The sequence below is a fragment of the Eubalaena glacialis genome, chromosome 17 (genome assembly GCF_028564815.1).
Source record: "Eubalaena glacialis isolate mEubGla1 chromosome 17, mEubGla1.1.hap2.+ XY, whole genome shotgun sequence".
In the NCBI taxonomy this organism is placed as follows: domain Eukaryota; kingdom Metazoa; phylum Chordata; class Mammalia; order Artiodactyla; family Balaenidae; genus Eubalaena; species Eubalaena glacialis.
Genome location: NC_083732.1, coordinates 63,821,173 through 63,846,808, shown reverse-complemented (window position 1 = coordinate 63,846,808; position 25,636 = coordinate 63,821,173). Strand labels below are relative to the sequence as shown.

At 34.8% G+C, this 25,636-nt stretch overlaps 1 protein-coding gene across 3 annotated transcripts in view; it reads left to right on the top strand.

Annotated features, from left to right (window-relative positions):
- Positions 1 to 25,636, top strand: part of CSMD3 (CUB and Sushi multiple domains 3) — a 1,197,799-nt gene that overhangs the window by 492,993 nt on the left and 679,170 nt on the right. For all 3 annotated transcript variants that reach the window (XM_061171997.1, XM_061171996.1, XM_061171995.1), the window contains one exon: positions 1,732 to 1,819. In XM_061171997.1, coding sequence (XP_061027980.1) covers positions 1,732 to 1,819 — 88 coding nt within the window. The remainder of the gene's footprint in view (positions 1 to 1,731; positions 1,820 to 25,636) is intronic.

Here is a 25,636-nt window from a genome sequence, read left to right as displayed (position 1 = left end):
AGGTTTACAATTTCCCTCTCTAGAGTCTCTACTCAGGTCCCATTCTTTTCTTTAAAACGCAGATAATTTTTTGTTCTTGTTCTGTGAAAAATGCCAGTGGTAGTTTGATAGGGATTGCATTGAATCTGTAGATTACTTTGGGTAGCAGAGTCATTTTCACAATGTTGATTCTTCCAATCCAAGAACATGGTATATCTCTCCATCTATTTGTATCATCTTTAATTTCTTTCATCAGTGTCCTATAATTTTCTGCATACAAGTCTTTTGTCTCCTTAGGTAGATTTATTCCTAGATATTTTATTCTTTTTGTTGCAACGGTAAACGGGAGTGTTTTCTTAATTTCACTTTCAGATTTTTCATCATTAGTATACAGGAATGCAATGGAGGTATTTGTAATGAGGTGGATGGAGTTAGAGTCTGTCATACAGAGTGAAGTAAGTCAGAAAGAGAAAAAGAAATACAGTATGCTAACACATATATATGGAATCTAAGGGGAAAAAAAGGTCATGAAGAACCTAGTGGCAAGATGGGAATAAAGACACAGACCTACTAGAGAATGGACTTGAGGATATGGGGAGGGGGAGGGGTGAGATGTGACAGGGTGAGAGAGTGTCATGGACATATATACACTACCAAATGTAAAATAGATAGCTAGTGGGAAGCAGCCGCATAGCACAGGGAGATCAGCTCGGTGCTTTGTGACCACCTAGAGGGGTGGGATAGGGAGGGTGGGAGGGAGGGAGGGAGATGCAAGAGGGAAGAGATATGGGAACATATGTATATGTATAACTGATTCACTTTGTTATAAAGCAGAAGCTAACACACCATTGTAAAGCAATTATACTTCAATAAAGATGTTTAAAAAAAAAAAAAAAACGCAGATAAGTTGATGAAGAGGAAAATAGAAGTTACTCTCTAATTCACTGTAAGATTGAATTCATGAAACAGTATCACTCAGATATTTCAGACCTTATCTGGTTTTGATCTTCCCATTTGAAAAAAAGCGCTATCTTGGGGAATTATTTATTTACTGTGATCACATTCACTGAAAATATTAATAAATCTTTTTAATAATTGGGTGTTCTGAAGAAACTGCTTAAAGTATACAATGGCTAAGTAAAACACAGTCCTGGAAATTGTTAAAGGGTAAAGCCCTTATTTTGATTTTCATCATTATATCATAATTCAATGACATGCTTGATAATTTGCGCCACGGTTTTACTTTCACATTGGCAGACTAAATTCTTTGTTATATACTAAATAAAAAGTGGTAATAACCTTAAACTTTTTTCCACAGGGTCTTATTTTTCTATTGCAACTTTAAAAATAATAAGTACCCAAACGACACTGCCCTAACTGGTGGTGACTTCTCTACTGCCAATAATTAATGGAAACTCTGGCACTGATACCCTGGGAGTGCATTACAAGAGATTTCACTATTTGATAGTAATTAAAAATAAAGTGTTAATTGTTAATGTGTTAATATTCAGATTAGTAAGTCATTGAATAGGAACATGAAACTTACTTTCTTATATGTCCACAAATAGAAAAAATGTTTCTGTCCTCATTATTGGTTTATTAAACTATATTTAACTTTATATAAACTATAGTGATTACAATAACAAAATACAAGAATATATTTTATGTACAACTTTAAATGAATATCACCCTTGTTTTTCTAATCATATATGTTTTGATTCTTTTTTTCTTTTCTTTTTTCTGTTGTTCCAGTAAATGAGGGAGGTATTAAAACAGCTTCCAATTTATGCCCAGATCCAGGAGAACCAGAAAATGGGAAGAGAGTTGGATCAGATTTTAGGTAAGATTTTAAATTGTTTATTTCATTATTTATCTTGTTAAGGTTTATTTTAATTTTAACTTCAAATATAACTAATAATATGGAGATGAAGACCTGGTGACTTAAAAGTGTGGCAACTAGATTTCATTGATGTGTTACCATTAATAATATTTCATTATTTTAAAGTGACTAATCAAATTTATTAGGATACTTTTTGGAGTTTAAATGATTAATCTATTGTCATGTAGTAAGTGAAAAATCATGGGATTTGATTTGAAAGACATGAGTTTGAATTCAAATTCTTCTGCTTATAAATTGTCTGATCTTTGGTAAGTTATTCAATCCTGTCTGCCTGAGTTTCCTCTTCTGTAACATGTATATCAAATTTACCACATAGAATGGTGAGTTTCAAATGAGGTACTGCCTGTGAAACCTTCCTGCAAATGTTCTATAAACATTTTATATGTAATTTTTAGAAGTAAATGTAACTTGAATAAGTTTTATCTCCATCTTAAAATTAGTATTTATTTTAAAATTTGAAATTAGTTTACTTACAACATAGAAAGTGTATGTAGTAGACTATGGTAGCCATTAACTTACACTATCAAACAATATTTTTAAAAAATCTTGAATTTTCAGTAGTCCTCTGTAACATTTTACAAATAAAAGATATAAAAAAATTCTATAAAATACTAAGTGATAATTTAGTTAACATTCACAAATACTTATTTTCACAAAATATTCATGATATATTAAATTTAAAAAATGATAATGGTTATAGTTACACATACCACACATTTACAATCTTTTCTTCTTTATATTGTTTGTATAAAGGACAAATGCTGTGCTAAAGAATATCCCTATGAATAAAAAGATAGTTCTTATAATAAAGACCTGTGGAAATTTTGTCCCCGTGGATCATTCAAGTTGACTTAAAGTTATGTTTTGATATACTTGCAGTGAAAAACAATATTAGTTCAATATGAATAAAATTGTAATTTTCTAAAAATTTTGCAGAACTTTCTTTAACTAGCCTGATAATTAATATGGATAATAATGTTTGAAAAAATCACACTAGAAAGAAATTCAAAAGACCTGGGAAACTAGTCAGTCTGATCTTAATAAACTAAGTGACTATATTAAAAATCAACTAAATCTCTCAACCTCAATAATTAAAAGTGATATTTCATAGACTGAAGAGTGGTAAACCATTTACCTAGTATTTTTACATGTATTCTTTATTTATTATAAAATGCTATAAGGTGTTTATTATTTTATTCCCACTTTACAAATAAGAAAACTGAAACTCGGTTTATCCAGCTAATAATTTGATGGAATTGAAATTTGAACTCGTTACTTCCTGATTCTAAATCCTGACCCTTTAATCACTATATTACATTATGCTTTGAAACCAAACTTCATTCACATCCCATCCTTGCAATAAACTATCTTGTCTTCTCCAAGAGTTGGTTTCGTCAGATCTAAAAACGAGGATAATAATACTTGTTTCATAGGGTTGAGGGAAAGATTACATGAGATAATGTATGCATGGTAGTAATCATAAAGCTTAAGACAAATAATTATTCAATTAATTCTAGTTTCTATTATAGTATGATAAGATAAATGAAATAGTTATTATTAATATTAATATTTATTTGGTCTCACTTTTTGCAAAAATGAGGTTTATTAGAAATAGACTTAATAGGAATATAGTGAGTTAAATTACTTTTAGTGGATTTCAAATCATAAGATTATCTTACAGTCATGTTTCAAGACCCTGATAGATGTTAGGCATCAAGAAGCTCACAGTCAGGCTAAGATATAATAGAGTCATTATAATTTAAGAACATGTGAAATGTCATGGAGACAAAAGAGGTATGATATTTTGGGCAGCTAGGAGATGAGGGTCACAGAGGCAAATGTTGAGGTGGGTTATGAAGTATGATTGGAATCTGGTATAGAGAGGAAGAGAAATCCAGAGACCATTTATATGTTTATACATTCATTGTCTACATATATTGTTTGCCTGTTATGTACCTGGCTTTGTACCAGGAACAAATAAAACACTTAACAGCAGACATAGTACATGCCCCCCATAGTTCTTCAAATTTAATGGCAAAAAAGACAATAAACAGTTAAATGAATCTCAAATTTTAAAAAGTACTGTGAAGTCAAAAATAAAATTAAAAATCAAGCTTCTGTGAGAGAGGATAAAGATGTCAGAGTGGGAATCCACCCAGTGTAAGAAGGTCCCACTTTCATTGATACCAGAAGAATTTTATGCCTCTAGCCTACAGGAAAGGAAGAGCCTCACACCGAGGAAGAGCTTGATGAGCCATTCCAGGAAAATAAAGATTAGGGACTCTAAATTATAGAATGTAAATTGAAGAAAGTCACAGAATACAATAGAAAAGCGGTAGAATGAAGTTGAGGAGATGTGGAGAAACCAGATCTCTTCTTCAGAAGAAGCAAATTGGCAGCCATTCTGCTTAATCTGCACTGAAGATATGTTTTGTTTTAAACACACAATGTTTTAAAAATATGTGAGTCAACATTTAAAAATCAGGAGATTTCACACACACACACACACGTGCGTGCACACACATTTTTGTATTCCCTTTTTAGATTTGGCAGCTAAAACCAATGTACCTTCATTGCAACATCTACTGGAACCAATTAACAGATGTTCCCTTTAGGCTAAGCAAACTCTCTGCTTCACAGTGGTCACCCCTAGGCTTCTTCACTCATGTAGGTCACCTACCTATTATGGGAAGCTGTAAAGAGTTTTGACAGAGAGAGCTGATTCAATTTATATTTTCAGTACATCATGCTTTATACTTTAGATAGATAGATTGAAGAAAACAAGTTTTAGTTAGAAGGCTACTGCAGCAGTCTGGGTTTAAGATGGTAGAGACTTAGACTATGGTGATAGCAGTGAACTAGACAGACTCAAGATATCCTTTGAGTCTTGGACACTCAAAATTCTCAGTGTCCAATGATATTTGATGTGGAAAGTAAGAAAACAAAAAAGGATGATCCCTAATTTCCTCAGCTTGAACATCATGAAATTGAGGTAAATAGTTATATTTAATTAAGTGTGGAAGTCCAGAGGTTTTGAGGGAAAAAATAAGAGTTCTGTTTAGAGATTGTAAACTTCAAATGACTTAGAGATTAACAATTGGGTATGTTAAGTTCATAGGTGAACATAATTAAAGTTCAGAGATAGCAAGGAAATATCAGTATGTAGATGTGATTAAGAATCCTAAAGCAGCATGAATAGATGACATCAGTTAGTGTATAATGACAAGAGAATCTATGACATAGTCCAAGTTCTATGCTATTTCATGATATGATTGATTTTAAGAAGCTATCAAATCATTCTCACGAGTGGCAAGAGAAATACGCATGAATGAAGCAAGGGAAGGAAGTCCTTTAAAAGGGGTCAGGAATTTTGAATACAGTTGAAAATGATGAGGACAGAAGACTGTCTCTTAAATTTGACAACATGAAGGTTGTTGGCAAGAGTGATTTCACTGGAGTGACAGAGGTTGAAACAAATTGAAATAAGCTGAAGAGTGAATAGACAGTTCAGATAGGTAATAGCTTTGGAACATCAAATTGCATAAAGCAGAAGAATAATGGAGCAGTTCTATAGTCATTAGGAAGTCAAAAGAGATTTTCTTTTTAGAGATACAAGAAACCAGAGTATGTTTATTGGTTGATACAAATAATCCTGTAGAGAGGAAAATACTGATGATAGGAAAGATTCCTAGTGGGTATAAGTAAAGGAACACAACTTTTTTGGAGAAAATAAACACGATCCCAAGGGCAGGAAGAGTGCTCTAGAGCCTGTGAGCCACAACTACTGAGCCCACGTGCCACAACTACTGAAGCCCGTGTTTCCTAGAGCCCATGCTCCACAACAAGAGAAGCCACCACAATGAGAAGCCCACGCACCGCAAAGAAGCCCATGCTTGCTGCAACTAGAGAAAGCCCATGCGCAGCAACGAAGACCCAATGAAGCCAAAAAAAAAAATAGAGAGATTTTGTGAAGGGAAAATGAGAGAGCTTATATTTAATACTTTTACTCTGGGAAGGCTGCATCAAGCAAGACCATCAAATTTATATATATATATATAAATGAGAGAGAGAGAGATGGGAATGGATGGGAGAGGAACTTTGAGAGAAAAACTGGAAATAGTCGTTACCCATTAGTGGGAGAGCAAGTCTGATATAGAAATATTACCTTGCTAAGTAATTTTGAGTGTCCTTTTGAGATTGATGATAATGAATCTGCCTAGTAATATGATTTCTATCTAGAATTACTAAGCTTCCCAGGTACAAGCATGAAAAAGATTATGCAAAGGCATGATAAAATTCAGTGCATTCAGGAAATTTCTAGTGATTCTTCTAGGCATAACAAATAGAAACATGGATGTGGAGCAAAGAAAATTTCAAGCAGGGTTATAGGTTGGGGGTCCTTTACAAGATAAGTGGATTAGATCATCTTTCAAGTTCAGTTTCAGCTATAAACAAGACTGATTCAGAAATAGCAGGTAAAATATTTTTAATCTGTTTCAGAAGGGAAAGAAATAATTTTTTTGTGTTTAAAAAGTATAGAACGATAATCATTCTTATATAAAAGGCTATGGGAAGCACCCCAAAGAATAAGAAAAGGGAAAGCTGGTAAAAGAATAAAAATCACTGACAAAGGATATACTGTGTCAGCTTATTTTGAAGCAATATACATTTAGCTAGGGCTTGAATTAACTCTCTGTTACTGGACCCCTATCATTTCAAAGGAAAATTAGCCTCTGTTAGGCAGGTACACGATGAATCACTACTTCCACATATGGAAGCAAGCCTTGTTGTTGGATTGAAGCACCAGTCCCTGCCCCATAAATATTAAAACAAACAAACAACAAAGAAGCAAAAAAAGACAAAAATAACTCATGGCAATCTCTCCTGGTGCCCTTTACCCATTTGTCTATGTAATACTCCAGTTCTTTGAGGTACAAGGGCTCACACATTTCTGCAATTTAGCAAACATCCAGGTAAGTGTAAGAAGTCAGTCTCCCCCACCATTTAGTGCCTCTTTACTCACTGAATTGTCTTCTTGAAGCCTCCCTCCTAATTGGGTTGAGGTAGGAGTGGGGATCACCCACTCAAATGCTCCAATTCCCTCCAAAGAAATTATACTTGCAAATTTTTCATTAATGGGTATCCTCAAATCTTCTGATACATCCTTCCTGGAGCTAAGTTATGTGTTATTCTAATGATCTTGAATGATTTTTTTTTAATACATCCTTAACAAATTCTACACAAATGTTCTGAAACCCCTCTTTTAGAATGTGTGAGCACATATCCTCATTTATCAGCCTTGGGGCTTCAGCTAAAACTGAAACAACCAGAAATGTCTCATTTGTTAACATACTTTTCCATAAATGATCATTTCCGAAGAAGGGAAAAATTGTGAAACGAGTCCTGTTCCATCTGTAAGTATGAAAAATTGATGAGGACCTAACCATAGACGATTTTTAAAACGAATGAATGGAAGTTCTAATAACAGAACATTAAACTGTTTATAAGCTGCATTTATTAAGATTTCATCTATAAATGTTTGTGTTTCTTTAATCTTAAAATTATATGGCATCTAAGATAAGCACACAAATATACATAAAGATAAATATAAAACAACTTTTGTTTATTGGCTTCTTAGCTGTTAAGAACATGTTTTTCTCTGTTACTCATATCTTAAAAAATTCTACCAAGACAATTTCTCAAGATTTGCCAATCACCATTGTTAATCTTATAGCAGCCCCTGAATGTATTGGCATAGGGTCTAGGGAGAGCAATACTTACACACTGGACTAGAATTCAGGTCTTATTTTCAAGTGCAATATTATTTTCTTATAACACACAAAAATTATTTAGGTAGTAGGGTGGCTTTTGATTTTTTAAATTGGAAACACCATTTCCTAGCAAACCAAACTTAAAACTTGGTAGTAATTACAAGCAGCCAGGGACAGGGTGGGGGTGAGGGGCAGACAGGAAAGTAGGAACAGTTGTTTATAGCACCAAACACCACTGAATCTTTTTTGGGGGGGGTGTTTTTTTTTAGTGTTTTAATTTTTATTGGAGTATAGTTGACTTACAATGTTGTGTTAGTTTCAGGTGTACAGCAAACTGAATCAGTTTCATACACATATATCCACTCTTTTTTAGATTTTTTTTCCCATACAGCCTATTACAGTGTATTGAGTAGAGTTCCCTGTGCTATACAGTAGATCTTTATTAGTTGTCTATTTTATATATAGTAGTGTGTATATGTCAATCCCAATCTTCCAATATTTATCCCTCCCCACCCCATTACCCCCTGGTAACCATAAGCTTGTTTTCTACATCTGTGACTCTACTTCTGTTTTGTAAATAAGTTCATTTGTACCCTTTTTTTAGATTCCACATATAAGTGATATCATATGATATTTGTCTTTTTCTGTCTGACTTAATTCACTCAGTATGACAATCTCTAGGTCCATCCCTGTTGCTGCAAATGGCATTATTTTGTGCTTTTTTATGGCTGAGTAATAGTCCATTGTATATATGTACCACATCTTCTTTATCCATTCCTCTGTTGATGGACATTTAGGTTGCTACCATGTCCTGGCTATTGTAAATAGTGCTGCAATGAACATTGGGATGCATGTATCTTTTCAAATTACGGTTTTAGAGAGAACCTACCTCAACATAATAAAAGCCATGTACAACAAATCCACAGTGAACATCATTCTCAGTGGTGAGAAACCACTGATTTTTCTTTTGAAGTATCTCTAGGGTCCAAGCCCTCATCCATTGCCACTTCTATTCTTTTAGCTCAGATTTGATTAAATTCCTAAAAATTCCTGCAGGCTTCAAGGTTTCAGTGTAATGTCACTCAATAAACCACCAAAACCGTAAATAAAAATATATAAATTGATTGATTAGAATCAAAATGTCAGTGTCCTTTGGTCTATAAATTCGGAGGCTAGGAGAGAAGGGATTAATTAAAGTACTTTAAAAAGTTTTTGCTTGTTTTTTTGTTTGTTTGTTTTTTTTTTTACTTAAACAAACATTGCAAAACCTAGTTAGAACTGCTTTGAAATTTGAAGCAGGTAACTTCTCATATGTTACCTGCCATCCTATTAATAAAATAGCATTGCCTTTTCTATTCATTTATCTTACACTATTTTATAGTACTCATCACCACTGAAGTAATGTATATGTATTTTATTTTTATGTTTTCTGTCAAGCCCCACTAGAATATTGGCTCTAACAGTCCATGGGCTTTGTTTAGTACAGTATCAACTTCACTGAAAATAAGTTTTAGCCACTTAATAAATACTTGTTTTTTTAAACAAATGGGATCTTAAGAAATTTATGAAATCACTAATCATTCAAGATTTAGAATTTATAAAGCACTTTCAAGACAGAACACTAGGTAGGCATACACACAGTTTCACTTCATAATGTATATAAATATTATTTTCATAATATTTTAAAATACCACAGCAAAAATATTACTTTTAAAAAGGCATACAATAACTTGAAAGAGCAAATTAAATACAAAGATGAAGAATAGTAAAAAGTAGAGTAGATATGGGCTTCCCTGGTGGCACAGTGGTTGAGAATCTGCCTGCCAATGCAGGGGACATGGGTTCGTGCCCTGGTCTGGGAAGATGCCACATGCCGCGGAGCACCTGGGCCCGTGAGCCACAACTACTGAGCCTGCGCGTCTGGAGCCTGTGCTCCGCAACAAGAAAGGCCGCGACAGTGAGAGGCCCGCGCACCGCGATGAAGAGTGGCCCCCGCTCGCCACAACTAGAGAAAGCCCTCACACAGAAACGAAGACCCAACACAGCCAAAAAAAAAAAAAAAAAAGTAGAGTAGATATAAATGAAAGTGAACAAGAAATTAATAGAGAAAAATCCATAAAACCAAAAGGTGGTTTTATTGAAAAGATCAATAAAATTGATAATCTTTAGACAGACTAATCAAAGAGAGAAGGAGGGGGGAGAGAGAGAGAGGGAAAGAGAGAAAAGAGAGTAAGAGAAGAGATACAATCCACGAATATTAAAGGATAATAAAGAAATATTATGAACAACTCTGTGCCTACAAATTTGATAATTTAGGTTATATTGATGGATTTCTTGAAAAACACAATCTATAAAATTCTCACAAAAAGAAATAAATCATCTGAAATGACCTAAAACTATTAAAGAAATTAAATCATAATTAAAACCTTCCATTGGTGGGAATGTAAATTGGTACAGCCACTATGGAGAACAGTAAAAACTAAAAATAGAAGTACCATATGACCCAGCTACCCCACTCCTAGGCATGTACCCAGAGAAAACCATAATTCGAAAAGATACATGCCTCCCAATGTTCATTGCAGCACTATTTACAATAGCCAGGACATGGTAGCAACCTAAATGTCCATCAACAGAGGAATGGATAAAGAAGATGTGGTACATATATATAATGGACTATTACACAGTCATAAAAGAGAACAAAATAATGCCATTTGCAGCAACAAGGATGGACCTAGGGATTGTCATACTGACTGAAGTAAGACAGAGAAAGACAAATATCATATGATATCACTTATATGTGGAATCTAATAAAAGGGTACAAATGAACTTATAAAACAGAAGTTATAGTCACAGATGTAGAAAACAACCTTATGGTTACCAGAGAATGGGGGGGATAAATTGGGAGATTGGGATTGACATATACACACTACTATATATAAAATAGATAACTAATAAGAACCTACTGTATAGCACAGAGAACTCTGCTCAATACTCTGTAATGGCCTATATGGGGAAAGAATCTAAAAAAACGATTGTATATATGTATATGAAACTGATTCACTTCGCTGTACACGTGAAAATAACACAATATTGTAAATCAAATATACTCCAATAAATTTTTTTTTTAAATAAAATAAATTTGAAAATAAACCTTCCAAAATAGAAAGCATCAGGCCCAAATTGATTCACTGGTGAATTTCAACAAACATTTAAAGAATAAATGATACCAATTCTCTACAGTCTCTTCCAGAAAAATAGAGGGAGTACTTCCAAATTCATTTTACGAGTCCTCACTACCCTAATACAAAAATCAAAAGCATTGCTACAAAGGAAAATTTCAAACCAATATGTCCAATGAACATAGATGCAAAATTTTTCAACAAAATATTAGCAGATTAAGTTTGACAATGTATTAAAAGAAGTATACAGGATGGCTAAATGGGATTTATTCCAGGTATAGAGGGCTGGCTTGACATTCAGAGCTCAAGTCATCTCATAAGTGGGCTAAAAAAGAACACCATATCACCATTGCAATAGAATGAAGAAAAAAAAAAAATTTTGACAAAATCCAACCCTCTCAGAAAACTACGAAGAAAAGAGAACTTTATCAATTTGTTAAAGAACATCTACTACTACAAATATGCATCTAACATGATATATACTTAGTGGTGAGAAACTTTTTCCCAAGATCAGAAACAAAACAAGAATTTCCCCTCTCACCACTCTTTTTCAACATCATACTGAAAGTCTTAGCTAATACACTAAGACATGAAAAGGAAATAAAAGGTTTATAAATTTGGAAGGAAGAAATGAAACAAACTTTTTTTTCTTGCAGATTGTATGATTGTCTATGTAAAAAGTTCCAAAGACTCAACAAAGAAAATTGTGGAACTAGTAAGTGATAATAGCAAGGTTTTCCGATACATATACAAAAGTTATTATTTTTCTGTATACCAGCAATGAACAAGTGGAATTTGAAATTAAAAGCATAATATCATTTACATTAGCACCAAAAAATAAAAATAAAAAAGAAAAGACAGACTTAGGTTTAAATATAACAAAATATTTACAAGATCTATATGAGGAAAATTACAAAATTCTGATTAAAGAAATCAAAGATCTAAATCAATGGAGACATATTCCAGGTTCATGGATGGGAAGAATTAATATTAGTGAGATGTCAAATCTTTCCAACTTGAGCTATAACTTCAGTGTTATCCCAATGAAAATCCAAGAAAGTTATGTCGTGTCCATCAACAAAATAATTCTAATATTTATATAGAAAGGCAAAGACCCAGAATAGCCTACATGATATTGAAGAACAAAGTCAGGGGACTAACTCTTCCTCAGGAAGAGGGTGAGGGATGAGTAGGTAAACTCATTTGGGGCAGTGAAACTATTCTGTGTGATACTGTACAGGTGAATACATGACATTATGCATTTGTCAAAACCCATAGAATACAAAGAGTGAACCCTAGTATAAATGTGGACTTTAATTAATTAAGTGTATCAATATTGATTTGGTTCATCAACTGTAACAAATGTACCCCACCAATGCAAGATGGTAATAATAGAAGAAACTGTGTTTTTGTGTGCATGTGTGTGTTGGGGGGGAAGAAGGGTGCATATAGGAACCTTCTGTACTTTCTGTGCATTTTTTCTATAAATGTGAAATTGCTCTAAAATATAAAGTCTATTAAAAATGAAACAAAAACATACAAGCAATTTTATATTTTGAACTGAGTGATATATATATCTGTATGCATGCACACATACATGCATATGTTTTTTTGACTATAATATAATATTAAAATACTTCTCTAGAATATTAGTATAATAACCTCAAATGTTTCATTCTCCTGGCATGGAAGTAATTTCTGAGAAGGAGAACTTTAGAGAGAAGAAAAGAGATGTTTCAATTGAGACCTGCATTTTTTGACAGATAAGAACAGCTGCCCCATCTCAATTTCTATGGCCACAATTGTAGTTAACCCTTTTAAAACATTTTTAGGTAATTGCAATGTCAGCTTTACTAGCTGCAGATTCTTCCTCGTTTCATCCATGTACAAGTTATTATCACATTAGTCTTCCAAAAACATCTGTAATAATGTGTTTTTTCAACTCAAACACCAGCAGAGCTTTCCTATGGACTACTTTTTCACAAACTACTCAATTTTGGCAGTTAAAACATCTCAAAGTATATCCAACGTTGCCACATTTATCTGCCAACCATATTTTTATGGTGACAAATTATCCTCACATAGTTTGCCTCAAATATGTCTGATTTTCCCTGACTTCTCCACTCAGTTTTGTTGTTTCTTCCTCCTGGAATATTCTATCCCAGCATTTTTGCCTGTGTCATCTTACGCATTCTTCAAGGACTCACTTAAAATCCTCCTTCCTAAAGCTTTACTTATTTCCACAATCTGTTACAATCTGGTTAACTCCTCCAGCATTGTGTGTATCTTCATTACAGTACTTAAAATATTTTTTTTTCCTTGTCTTGTAGAAACTTTTCTAAGTGTAAAATCCTTGGAATCAGAAATAAGATTATTCATATTTCTGTATGCCTGATGAAGAGAGTTCAATAACTGTAGTGAATTGAATGGCTTAAAACAGCAGCTTCAGAATTTTTCCATTAATTTCTCTGATCATATGACCTTATAGCAGGACTTCAAACTCATCATAAAACTAAATGATTTATAGGCAGCAGTTGCTAAAACAGAAACATTCTTGTATGCACATAATCAATATTTTTTAATCACTGAGGAAATATATAAGAAAATCCTTGGGAAAGCAAGGCATCTTATAGACTTGTATTTTACTTACCATTTTATGCTTTAATCTCCAAGGTGAGAGTCCCAGAATCTGTGTTTTGAAATTTTAAAAGCTTTCTTTCTAATTTGAAATTCCTATGGAGCATAACAGGCTTCTAAAGGGAGAAATGCTGCCAAAGAGATATTGAAGCTGCCAGCAGTTTCTATGCTGAAAAATAAATTAAAAATTTAAATGTCTTTTAAAATTATAACTAAATGTCTGGGAAAGCTCAGCCTCCGAGATTCTTAAGTTTCACAGACTTTCCTTCTGGAGGAAAAGCCTTGTTTGATACTTTTCCTTTCAAGAGATGTCACCCAGTAGGGACATAAATTTGTCTTCTTGAGAGCAAAGAATAATGTTGGATCCAAAATTTGGGTTTTCATTTGGATTATTAAAACACTGGTATATCTTGGGATTGAAACAGCAGGGAATATGCTTCTCATCTGGTAATATTAAAACACGACTATAATGAGGAAAGGCTGACTATCATGATGTAAATCTATCACACTTTTAAATGTGGACCCATCTTCACCCGTTCTCCTAGCATGAGATTTGTAAATATGGTAGTATGCTCATTTATATATCTAACTTTGATAATTTCAAAGACATCATTAATAGAAACTTCCAAAGATGTTCTGTCTCTTCCCACAAAATATCTTCTGAAGAATAGCCTATGCATGTGGCACTTCCTTCCTCACCACACAGCTATTTCCTAATATTTTGTAATCTGACTTTTTGCATCATCTCTTAAATTACTAATGACTTTTCCATCCCTAAATTAAGTTAATTTTCTCACTGCTCACTTCCCTTGACCCTTCTGTCACCATTGCAATCTCTTTTTGGGGTCTTTCAATGACCAAAAAATACCTTGGTTTCCCTGAGTTTACTCTCTGACCACCCATTTTTCACTCTTTTCTTGAGGAATTCACTTTCTCCTCCCATTCCCTAAAAAATAAACATTCCTCAGTGTTCCATCTTCATAACTCCCCTCTTCTACTATATATTCAGCTTTAAGAATAACATTACTTCTGAAGGATTCAGTAATCATGACTTTCCATGTTTTTCTCAGGTCTTTATTATTTTCATTCTTCTGAGATATAGATATTTATTATTTTAACTTAAAACAATTGAACTGGTCTTTTCTCCACAACACATATACATCATTATGAGTGAAAGAGCATGGAATTTGGAATTAGTTGGACTTAATTTTAGATGCCGCCACTCTTTTATTAGACTTAGAGAAGCTGTTTATTCTCCCCAAAGTTCTGTTTCTTTTTCAATAAAAATGGAAAGAGTAACACCAAATTATACTGTTTTAGTGAAGGACTAGATTATCTAACAGTCATAAAATTGCATAGTGAAGTACCCAGGATAAAGTAGAGCTTTTTCTTTCTCTTTTTTATTTTCTTATGATTTTCCCAGTGAATTCAGATTTTAAAATCTTCACTCTTTCTCCAAATCCTGCAACCTGTTGATTCTACTTCTTCAATCTTGTGAATTATTTTCAATTCATATTGCCTCCATCCTACTTTATTACACTTAAAACTTCTCACCATTGCAATTGCAATGGTCTCCTATTCTATTGCAAGACGTATTACACTTGGCTTTCAGATAAAGATTCTTATTATATAGCTACTGATACATTACCCCTGGATCAAAAACTTGTATCTCCCATGGCTCATTGAATTAAGAAATTATATCAGTTATCACACACATACATATAGCATACATTAACTTAAAAGAACTTTCACATCATTATTTTGTTACTAATTAAGACATTGTATGTGTCAATATTGCTATTTTGCTAATAAGTAAACCTGTATGCCAAAAGTTTGCACACTTAACAGTAATAAAAGCATGCCTTGAACGTAGAGCTTATGGCTTGCAGTTTGGTGCTCTTCCCCCCTCACTTATACATTTGCATTCTAGCATTTAAATTTCTCCTTAATACAGTCCAAACCTAACTTTCTGACATTATATTTCTATTTCTACCATGTTGTGTTACAGACTGCTAAATGTGCCTCTTCAGAAAATAAATCATTTTAGTTGTGTGATACGTATTTTTAGAAAGAAACATTAAAAAAACACAAACCACTATTTCCTGAAACTAGCCATTTGCTTAAGGCAAACTGTTCTTCCAAATGCCTCTACACTTTATCAGCTCAGTAATTTAGCACATGCTTTTCTCTCTTCCTAGAATACGTTTGACTATAAGAATCCTATCCATTCTTCAAATGGACTTTCTTCTTCCTTGGTTTCCCATAACTTGTATCCATGCTCTCTTGGCTCATAAGGCTTGAATGATATTCACTGTGTGCTTCTCTTACCACAATACTGGAATTTATTCTGTTTTTTGAAGGCAGGTATTGTCTTATTACATTTTTCATCACCAAGCCAAAAACAGTTTAGAAGCTTAAGAAAAGCTTGCTTATTTGAATTTGAGCATAAGAAAAGCTTGCTGATTTGAATTCGAGTAAAATTGCACTGCAGCCTTCCTCTGGTGTTATGTTTCAAGACCAGTGCAATTAAGACTTATCATTACTATCATTGTCTCTGTGGAAAGTTGTCTCTGGCCTCTTTGACAGAGTTCCATAAAAGACATATTACCTATGTCTGAAAACAAAGAGCAGTGAAAGCATAAATACTCTATTGTTGCATGGGGCCCAGATTGCACAGGATAATATCATCATATTAAAACTAGCTCTAATTTTAAAAAGTCTATTTTAAGTTGCATAAATATAAAGAAGAAATAGTAAGCCTAGATTTTTGAAAGTTATTCCAAGTATGTTTATCTAAGCTGATAGGACATTTAGGAAATATGAGTTGTGAAAATGCTTGACATGGGTAGGCAATCTTAAAAGAAAACACAAATAACAAACCTTAGTCCTTACACTGTACATACTTACTGAGGAGCTTAGCACTTTATCTATACTTTGTCTGCTTTATCCTCATTGTTTCCTCATTACTGGAGGGGAAAAGCAAGCTGTTACTCCAATGTTACAGTAAAAATATTAAAAAGAAAAAGTGATACAAGAAATAGTTTGAGGCTACAAATCATTTAAATCATCATAATATTTCATTGAAATAAAGTTTAAAATATACATATTTAGAAATGTATTAAAATATTCTATTTAGGACATAATTTTTGATGAATAAAATATGGATAAAGAAAGTATTTCTGCTTGTGTAATGTGGGAATACTTTGTGTATACTAATGGTAATTTCAGATCTATAAAAAATGAGATTGTTTCATGTATTTTATTCTATATATTATTAAATGACAATATTTTGAAAAAAGTTATAATAAAAATATATATTTAAGAATCTCTCCTAATTTGCCAGCAATATGGTAGAGTAGAAGGATGTGAGATCACCTCTTCTTACAAAAACAAAATCACAAATAACTGCTGAACAACCATAGACAAAAAACAACAACAACAAAAAAAAAACAAATGCTAGAACCTACCAAAAAAGATACCCTACATCTAAAGAAAAAGGAGAAGCCAAAATGAGACAGTAGGAAGGGCACAATTGTAATAAAATCAAATCCCATACCCGCTGGGTGGGAGACCCACAAACTGGAAAATAATTATACCACAGAAGTTCTCCCACAGGAATGAAAGTCCTGAGCCCCACGTTAGGCTTCCCAGCCTGGGGGTCTGGTAATGGAAGGAGGAGCCCCCAGAGAATTTCTCTTCGAAGGCCAGAAGGGTTTCATTGCAGGAATTTCACAGGATTGGGGGAAATAGAAACTCCACTTTTGGAAGGTGCACACAAGGTCCCGTGTACACCAGGACCCAGGGAAAAAAGCAGTGACCTCATAAGAGACTGGGCCAGACCTACCTGCTAGTATTGGAGGGTGGGCCCCTGTGGAGTCAGGGGGCAGTTGTGGCTCACTGTGGGGACAAAGACACGGGCAGCGGCAGTTCTGTTGAATACTCATTGGTGTGAGCCCTCCTGGAGGCCACCATTTCCTTCCCAAGACCTAGCCCCACCCAATAGCCTGTGGGCTCCAGTGCTGGGACACCTCAGGCCAAACAACCAATAGGGTGGTAACACAGCCCCACCCATCAGCAGACAGGCCGCTTAAAGTCTTCCTGAACAGGGCCCTGCCCACCAGAAGGACAAGACCTAGCTCCACCCACCAGTGGGCAGGAAGCAGACCCTCCCACCAGAAAGCCAATGCAAGCCTCTTAGACAGGCTTATTCACCAGAGGGCAGACAGCAGAAACAAGAAGAATTACAATCCCACAGCCTGTGAAATGGAAACTGCAATCACAGAAAGTTAGAAAAAATGAGGTGGCAGAGGAATATGTCCCAGATGAAGGAACAAGTTAAAACCCCAGAAGAACAACTAAGTGAAGTGGAAATAGGTGATCTACTGGAAAAAGAATTTAGAGTAATGATAGTGAAGATCATCCAAGATCTCAGAAAAGAATGGAGGCACAGATTGAGAAGATGCAAGAAATTTTTAATAAAGACCTAGAAGAACTAAAGAACAAACAAACAGAGATAAACAAAACAATAACTGAATTGAAAGATACACTAGAAGGAATCAATAGCAGAGTAACTGAGGCAGAAGAAAGGATAAGTGAGCTGGGAGACAGAATGGTGGAAATCAATGCCACAGAAAAGAATAAAGAAAAAATAATCAAAAGAAATGAAGACAGTCTAAGAGACCTCTGGGACAACATTAAATGAACCAACGTTTGCATTATAGGGGTCCCAGAAGGAGAAGAGAGAAAGGACCTGAGAAAATATTTGAAGAAATAATAGCTGAAAACTTCCTTAACATGGGAAAGGAAACAGCCACCCAAGTTCAGGAAGCCCAGAGAATCCCAGGCAGGATAAACCCAAGGAGGAACACACCGAAAAACATAGTAATCAAACTGACAAAGAGAAAGAAAAAATATTAATAAGCAACAAGGGAAAAGCAACAAATGACATACAAGGGAACTCCCTTAATGTTGTCAGCTGATTTCTCAGCAGGAACTCTGTAGGCCAAAAGGGAATGACACAATATATTTAAAGTTATGAAAGGGAAGAACCTACAACCAAGAATACTCTACCCAGCAAGGCTTTAATTCAGATTCAACGGAGAAATCAAAAGCTTTACAGATAAGCAAAAACTACAAGAATTCAGCACCACCAGACCAGCTTTGCAGCAAATGCTAAAGGAACTTCTCTAAGTGCAAAAGAAAAGGCCACTACTAGAAACAAGAAAATTACAAATGGAATAGCTCACTGGTAAAGACAAACGTAAATTAAAGGTAGGAAATCATCTGCACACAAATATATCAAAACCAGCAATTGGGAGAAGAGGGGAGCACAAATTCAGGATATTGGAAATACATTTGAAGTTAAAAGACCAGCATCTTAAAGCACTATTATTTATATACAGACTGCTGTATCAAAACCTCAGGGTAACTGCAAACCAAAAATCTACAATAGATACACATACAAGAAAGAAAAAAGAATCCAAACATAATACTAAAGTTAGTCATAAAATCACAAGAGAAGAGAACAAAAGAGGAAGAGAAGATAAAAGACCTACAAAAACAAATCCAAAACAGTTAAGAAAATGGCAATAGGAATATACATATTGATAATTACTTTAAATGTAAATGAATTAAATGCTCCAACCAAAAGACATAGACTGGCTGAATGGATACAAAAACAAGACCTGTATATATGCTTTCTACAAGAGACCCACTTCAGATCTAGGGACACATACAGACTGAATGTGAGGGGATGGAAAAAGGTGTTTCATGCAAATGGAAATGAAAGCTGGAGTAGCAATTCTCATATCAGACAAAATAGACTTAAAATAAAGACTGTTATGAGACAAAGAAGGACACTACATAATGATCAAGGGATCAATCCAAGAAGAAGATATAACAATTGTAAATATATATGCACCCAACATAGGAGCAACCCAACATATAAGGAAAATACTAACAGCCATAAAAGGAGAAATTGACAGTAACACAATAATAGTGGGGGACTTTAACAACCCACTTTCATCAATGGACAGGTCATTCAGACAGAAGATCAATAAGGAAACACAGGTCTTAAATGACACATTAGACTAGATGGACTTAATTGATATTTATAGAGCATTCCATCCAAAAGAAGCAGAATACACATTCTTCTCAAGTGCACATAGAACATTCTCCAGGATTGATCACATGCTGGACCATAAAGTGAGCCTTGGTAAATTTAAGAAAACTGAAATCATATCAAGCATCTTTTCCGACCACAATGTTATGAGATTAGAAAGCAACTACAGAAAAAAAACTGTAAAAACTCACAAACACATGGATGCTAAACAATATGCTACTAAACAACCAATGGAACACTGAAGAAATGAAGAGGAAAGCAAAAAATACCTAAAGACAAATGAAAATGAAAGCACAACGATCCAAAACCTATGAAATTCTAAGAGGGAAATTTATAGCAATACAATCTTACCTCAAGAAACAACAAAAACACAAACAACCTAACCTCACACTTAAAGCAACTAGAGAAAGAAGAAAAACAAAACCCAAAGTTAGTAGAAGGAAATAAATCATAAAGATCAAAGCAGAAATAAATGGAATAGAAAGGAAGAAAACAATAGAAAAGATTAATGAAACTAAAGGCTGGTTCTTTGAGAATATAAACAAAATTGATAAACCTTTAGCCAGACTCATCAAGATAAAAGGGAGGGGGCTCAAATCAATAAGACTAGAAATGAAAAGGAAAAGTTAATGATACCACAGAAATACAAAGGATCATAAGAGACTACTACAAGCAACTATATGCCAATAAAATTGACAACCTGGAAGAAATGGACAAATTCTTGGAAAGGTACAATCCCCCATGACTGAACCAGGAAGAAATGGAAATATGAACAGACCAATCACAAGTACTGAAATTGAAACTGTGATTAAAAACCTCTGAACAAACAGAAGTCCAGAACCAGACGGCTTCACAGGCCAATTCTATCAAACATTTAGAGAAGAGTTAACACTTATCCTTCTGAAACTCTTCCAAAAAATTGCAGAAGAAGGAATGCTCCCAAATTGATTCTGAGACCATCATCACCCTGATGCCAAAACCAGACAAAGATACCACAAAAAAGAAAATTATAGGACAGTATTGCTGATGAACATATACACAAAAAATAACAAAATATTGGGTTGGCAGAAAAGTTCGTTCAGGTTTTTCCATAAGGGGTTACAGAAAAACCTGAATGAACTTTTTGGCCAACCCAATGCTAACAATCTGAATCCAACCATACGTTAAAAGGATCACATTCCACGATTAAGTGGGATTTATCCCAGGGATGCAAGGAATTTTCAGTATCTGCAAATCAGTGTGATACACCACATCAACAAATTGAAGAATAAAAACCATATGATCATCTCAGTAGATGCAGAAAAAGCTTTTGACAAAATTCAGCACCCATTTATGATAAAAAACTCTTCAGAAAGTGGGCATAGAGGGAATATACCTCAACATAATAAAGGCTATATATGACAAACCCACAGCCAACATGGTTCTCAATGGTGAAAAACTGAAAGCATTTCCTCTAAAATCAGGAATAAGACAAGGAAGTCTACTCTTGCCACTTTCATTCAACATAGCTTTGGAAGTCCTAGCCACAGCAATCAGAGAAGAAAAAGAAATAAAAGGGATCCAAAATGGAAAAGAAGTAAAACTGTCACTGTTTGCAGATGACATGGTGCTATATATAGAAAATCCTAAATATGCTACCAGAAAACTACTAGAGCTCATCAATGAATTCAGTAAAGTTGCAGGATACAAAATTAATGCACAGAAATCTCTTGCATTCCTATACACTAATGATGAAAAATCTGAAAGAGAAATTAAGGAAACAATCCCATTTACCATACATCAAAAAGAATATAAAAAAAAAAAAAAAAAAAAAAAAAAAAAAAGAATAAAATAACTAGGAATAAACCTACCTAAGGAGGCAAAATACCTGTACCCTGAAAACTATAAGACACTGATGAAATAAATTGAAGATGACACAAACAAATGGAAAGATATACCATGTTTTTGGATTGGAGGAATGAATATTGGCCAAACGACTATACTACCCAAGGCAATCTACAGATTCAGTGCAATCCCTATCAAAATACCAATGGCATTTTTCACAGAACTAGAACAAAAAAAATCTTAAAATTTATATGGAGATAGAAAGGACCATGAATAGCCAAAGCAGTCTTTAGAAAGAGAAATGGAGCTGGAGGAATCTGGCTCCCTGACTTCAGACTACAGTACAAAGCTACAGTCCTCAAAACAGTATGCTACTGGCACAAAAACAGGAATATAGATCAATTGAACAGGATAGAAAGCCTAGAAATAAACCCATGCATCTATGGTCAATTACTCTACAACAAAGGAGGTAAGACTATACAATGGAGGAAAGACAGTCTCTTCAATAAATGGTGCTGGGAAAACTGGACAGCTACATTTAAAAAAATGAAATTAGAACTTTCTTTAACACCATATACAAAATTAACTCACAATGAATTAAAATCTAAATGTAAGACTGGATGGTATAAAACTCTTAGAGGAAAACATAGGCAGAGCACTCTTTGATATAAATTGCAGCTATATATTTTCCTAGCCATCTCCTAGAGTAATGGAAATAAAAACAAAAATAAATGAGACCTAATTAAACTCAAAATCTTTTGCACAGCAAAGGAAACCATAAACAAAACAAAAAGAGAACCCACAGAATGGGAGAAAATATTGGCAAATGATGTGACTGACAGGGGGTTAGTCTCCAAAATTTACAAACAGCTCATGCAGCTCAATATCAAAAAAGCTAACAACCCAATCAAAAAATGGGCAGAAGACCTACACAGACATTTCTCCAAAGAAGACATACAGATGGCCAAGTTTCACATGAAAAGATGCTCAACATCACTAATTATTAGAGAAATGCAAATTAAAACTACAATGAGATATCAACTCTCACCAGTCAGAATGGCTACTATCAAACAATCCAGAAACAATAAATCCTGGAGAGGGTGTGGAGGAAAGGGAACTCTCCTACATTGTTGGTGGGAATGTAAATTGGTACAGCCACTGTGGAGAACAGTATGGAGGTTCCTTAAGAAACTAAAAATAGAGCCAGCAATCCCACTCCTGGGCATATGTCTGGCAAAAAACATTGTTTGAAAATTTACATGCACTCCAGTGTTCATCACAGCGCTGTTTACAGCAGCCAAGACATGGAAGCCACCTAAATGTACATTGACAGATGAATGGATAAAGAAGATGTGGAACATATATACAATGGAATATCACTCAGCCATTAAAAAGAATGAACTAATGCCATTTGTAGCAACATGGATGGACCTGGAGATTATCATACTGAGTGAAGTAAGTCAGACAGAGAAAGTGAAATATGATATGAAATAGCTTATATACAGAATCATTAAAAAAAATGTTAACAAATGAACTTATTTACAAAACAGAAACATAATCACAGACTTAGAGAATGAGCTTATGCTTACTGGGGGGATGGGTGGCGGGCGGGATAGATTGGGAATTTGGGAATGACATGTACACACTACTATATTTAAAAGAGGTAACCAACAAGGACCTACTGTATAGCACAGGAAATGCTGTTCAATATTCTGTAATAAGCTAAATGGGAAAAGAATTTGAAAAAGAATAAATACATGTACATGTGTAACTGAATCACTTTGCTGTACACCTGAAAGAAGCAAAACATTGTTAATCAACTAGCCTCCAGTATAAAATAAAAATTTAAAAAAAAACTTCTAGTGTCACCATTAATGACAAGAAAAACAGAAATACAAAATTCACTATATCAGATGTCAGACTTTCTCATGCTGCATTTGAAACGTTACTCAGATTTAGTATTCTGTAATTTTTTATAGAAAAAAATCAGCTTTATTAAGTATTTTATTTACTTTTATTTTTAAAAAAAGTATTATGATGGAAATACTGTGTGACTTGGACAAAGTGGAAAAAGGGATTATGACCCTAATTATGTAATATGAGATGCACGTATAGTAATGAAATGAAATGAGAATAAGAGAAAAAATAGGACATAAAACAAAAAGAGGTATCTGAGTAATGAGAAGGTTTTTAGTTTAAACAAAATAGATAACATGAGAGACAGACAGGAGATTTGGTGTAGGAAGAAGAAGGAAAAAGATCTAGCAACTCACTGATAAACCAAATGTGGAAATAGAAGGAGAGAAGACTAAGCAGTGGCGGACTACGGGTGTCCAGGAACACACGGTGGACTCAGCAGCGGTGAGTAGTTAGTTAGCTGTTGTGAGTCCGTGTCAGTTGCTTGGTGGCGGGGGCCGCGGTCACCATGAAGGGTACTGGACGGCCGTCGAAGGTAGTCACCACGGCAGTGTGTGATCTCCTCAGGTATCTGACTAAACTGGAACTTATGCTGTATACATTTCTTTGTGGATTTGTCTGAAAACCTAAGACCCTACAGCCCTAGGTTAAGACTCTTGGATTAATATAATGGTGTTAGCAGAAGTCATGTTGCTGTGGACTGGAGAGTGAATTTGCCTGAGGGCAAAGACAAAAGGGAGGACACTATAAGGAAAAGAATATTTGAGGTCAATTCCTAAGGAAAGGAAAGGAAGCAGTGACATAATGCCTAGAGTTAGTGCCAGTTAAACTGTCTTCAAGATGGCTGAGGAGTAAGACGTGGAGATCACCTTCCTACAAATACATCAAAAATACATCTACATGTGGAACAGCTCCTAGACAACACCTACTGAATGATGGCAGAAGACATCAGACTTCCCAAAAGACTCTTGGTGCTCCAGCCGGGTGTCAGGCCTGAGCCTCTGAGGTGGGAGAGCCAAGTTCAGGACATTGGTCCACCAGAGACCTCCCGCTCCCACGTAATATTGAACAGCAAAAGCTCTCTCAGAGATCTCCATCTCAACGCTAAGGCCCAGCTCCAGTCAACGACCAGCAAGCTACAGTGCTGAACACCCTATACCAGACAACTAGCAAGACAGGAACACAACCCCACCCATTAGCAAGGAGGCTGCCTAAAATCATAGTAAGTTCACAGGAACCTCCAAACACACCATTGGATGTGGTCCTGCCCACCAGAAAGAGAGGATCCATTCTTATCCACCAGAACACAGGCACCAGTCCCCTCCACCAGAAAGCCTACACAACACACTGAACCAACCTTACCCACTGGGGGCAGACATAAAAAAAAACGGGAACTACGAACCTGCAGCCTGCAGAAAGGAGACCCCAAACACAGTAAGTTAAGCAAAATGAGAAGACAGAGGAATACACAGCAGATGAAAGAGCAAGGTAAAAACCCACCAGACCAAACAAATGAAGAGGAAATAGGCAGTCTACCTGAAAAAGAATTCAGAGTAATGATAGTAAAGATGATCCAAAATCTTGGAAATAGAATGGAGAAAATACAAGAAATGTTTAACAAGGACCTAGAAGAGCTAAAGAGCAAACAAACGATGACCAACACAATAAATGAAATTAAAAATTCTGTGGAAGGAATCAATAGCAGAATAACTGAGGCAGAAGAACGGATAAGTGATCTGGAAGATAAAATAATGGAAATAACTACTGCAGAGCAGAATAAAGAAAAAAGAAAGAAAAGAATTGAGGACAGTCTCAGAGACTTCTGGGACAACATTAAATGAACCAACATTCGAATTATAGGGGTCCCAGCAGAAGAAGAGAAAAAGAAAGGGACTGAGAAAATATTTGAAGAGATTATAGTTGAAAACTTCCCTAATATGGGTAAGGAAATTGTCAATCAAGTCCAGGAAGCACAGAGAGTCCCATACAGGATAAATCCAAGGAGAAACATACCAAGACATATTAATCAAACTATCAAAAATTAAATACAAAGAAAAAAATATTAAGAGCAAGAAGGGAAAAACAACAAATAACATACAAGGGAATCCCCGTAAGGTTAACAGCTGATCTTTCAGCAGAAACTCTGAAAGCCAGAAGGGAGTGACAGGACATATTAAAAGTGATGAAAGAGAAAAATCTACAACCAAGATTACTCTATCCAGCAAGGACCTCATTCAGATTCGATGGAGAAATTAAAACCTTTACTGACAAGCAGAAGTTAAGAGAATTCAGCACCACCAAACCAGGT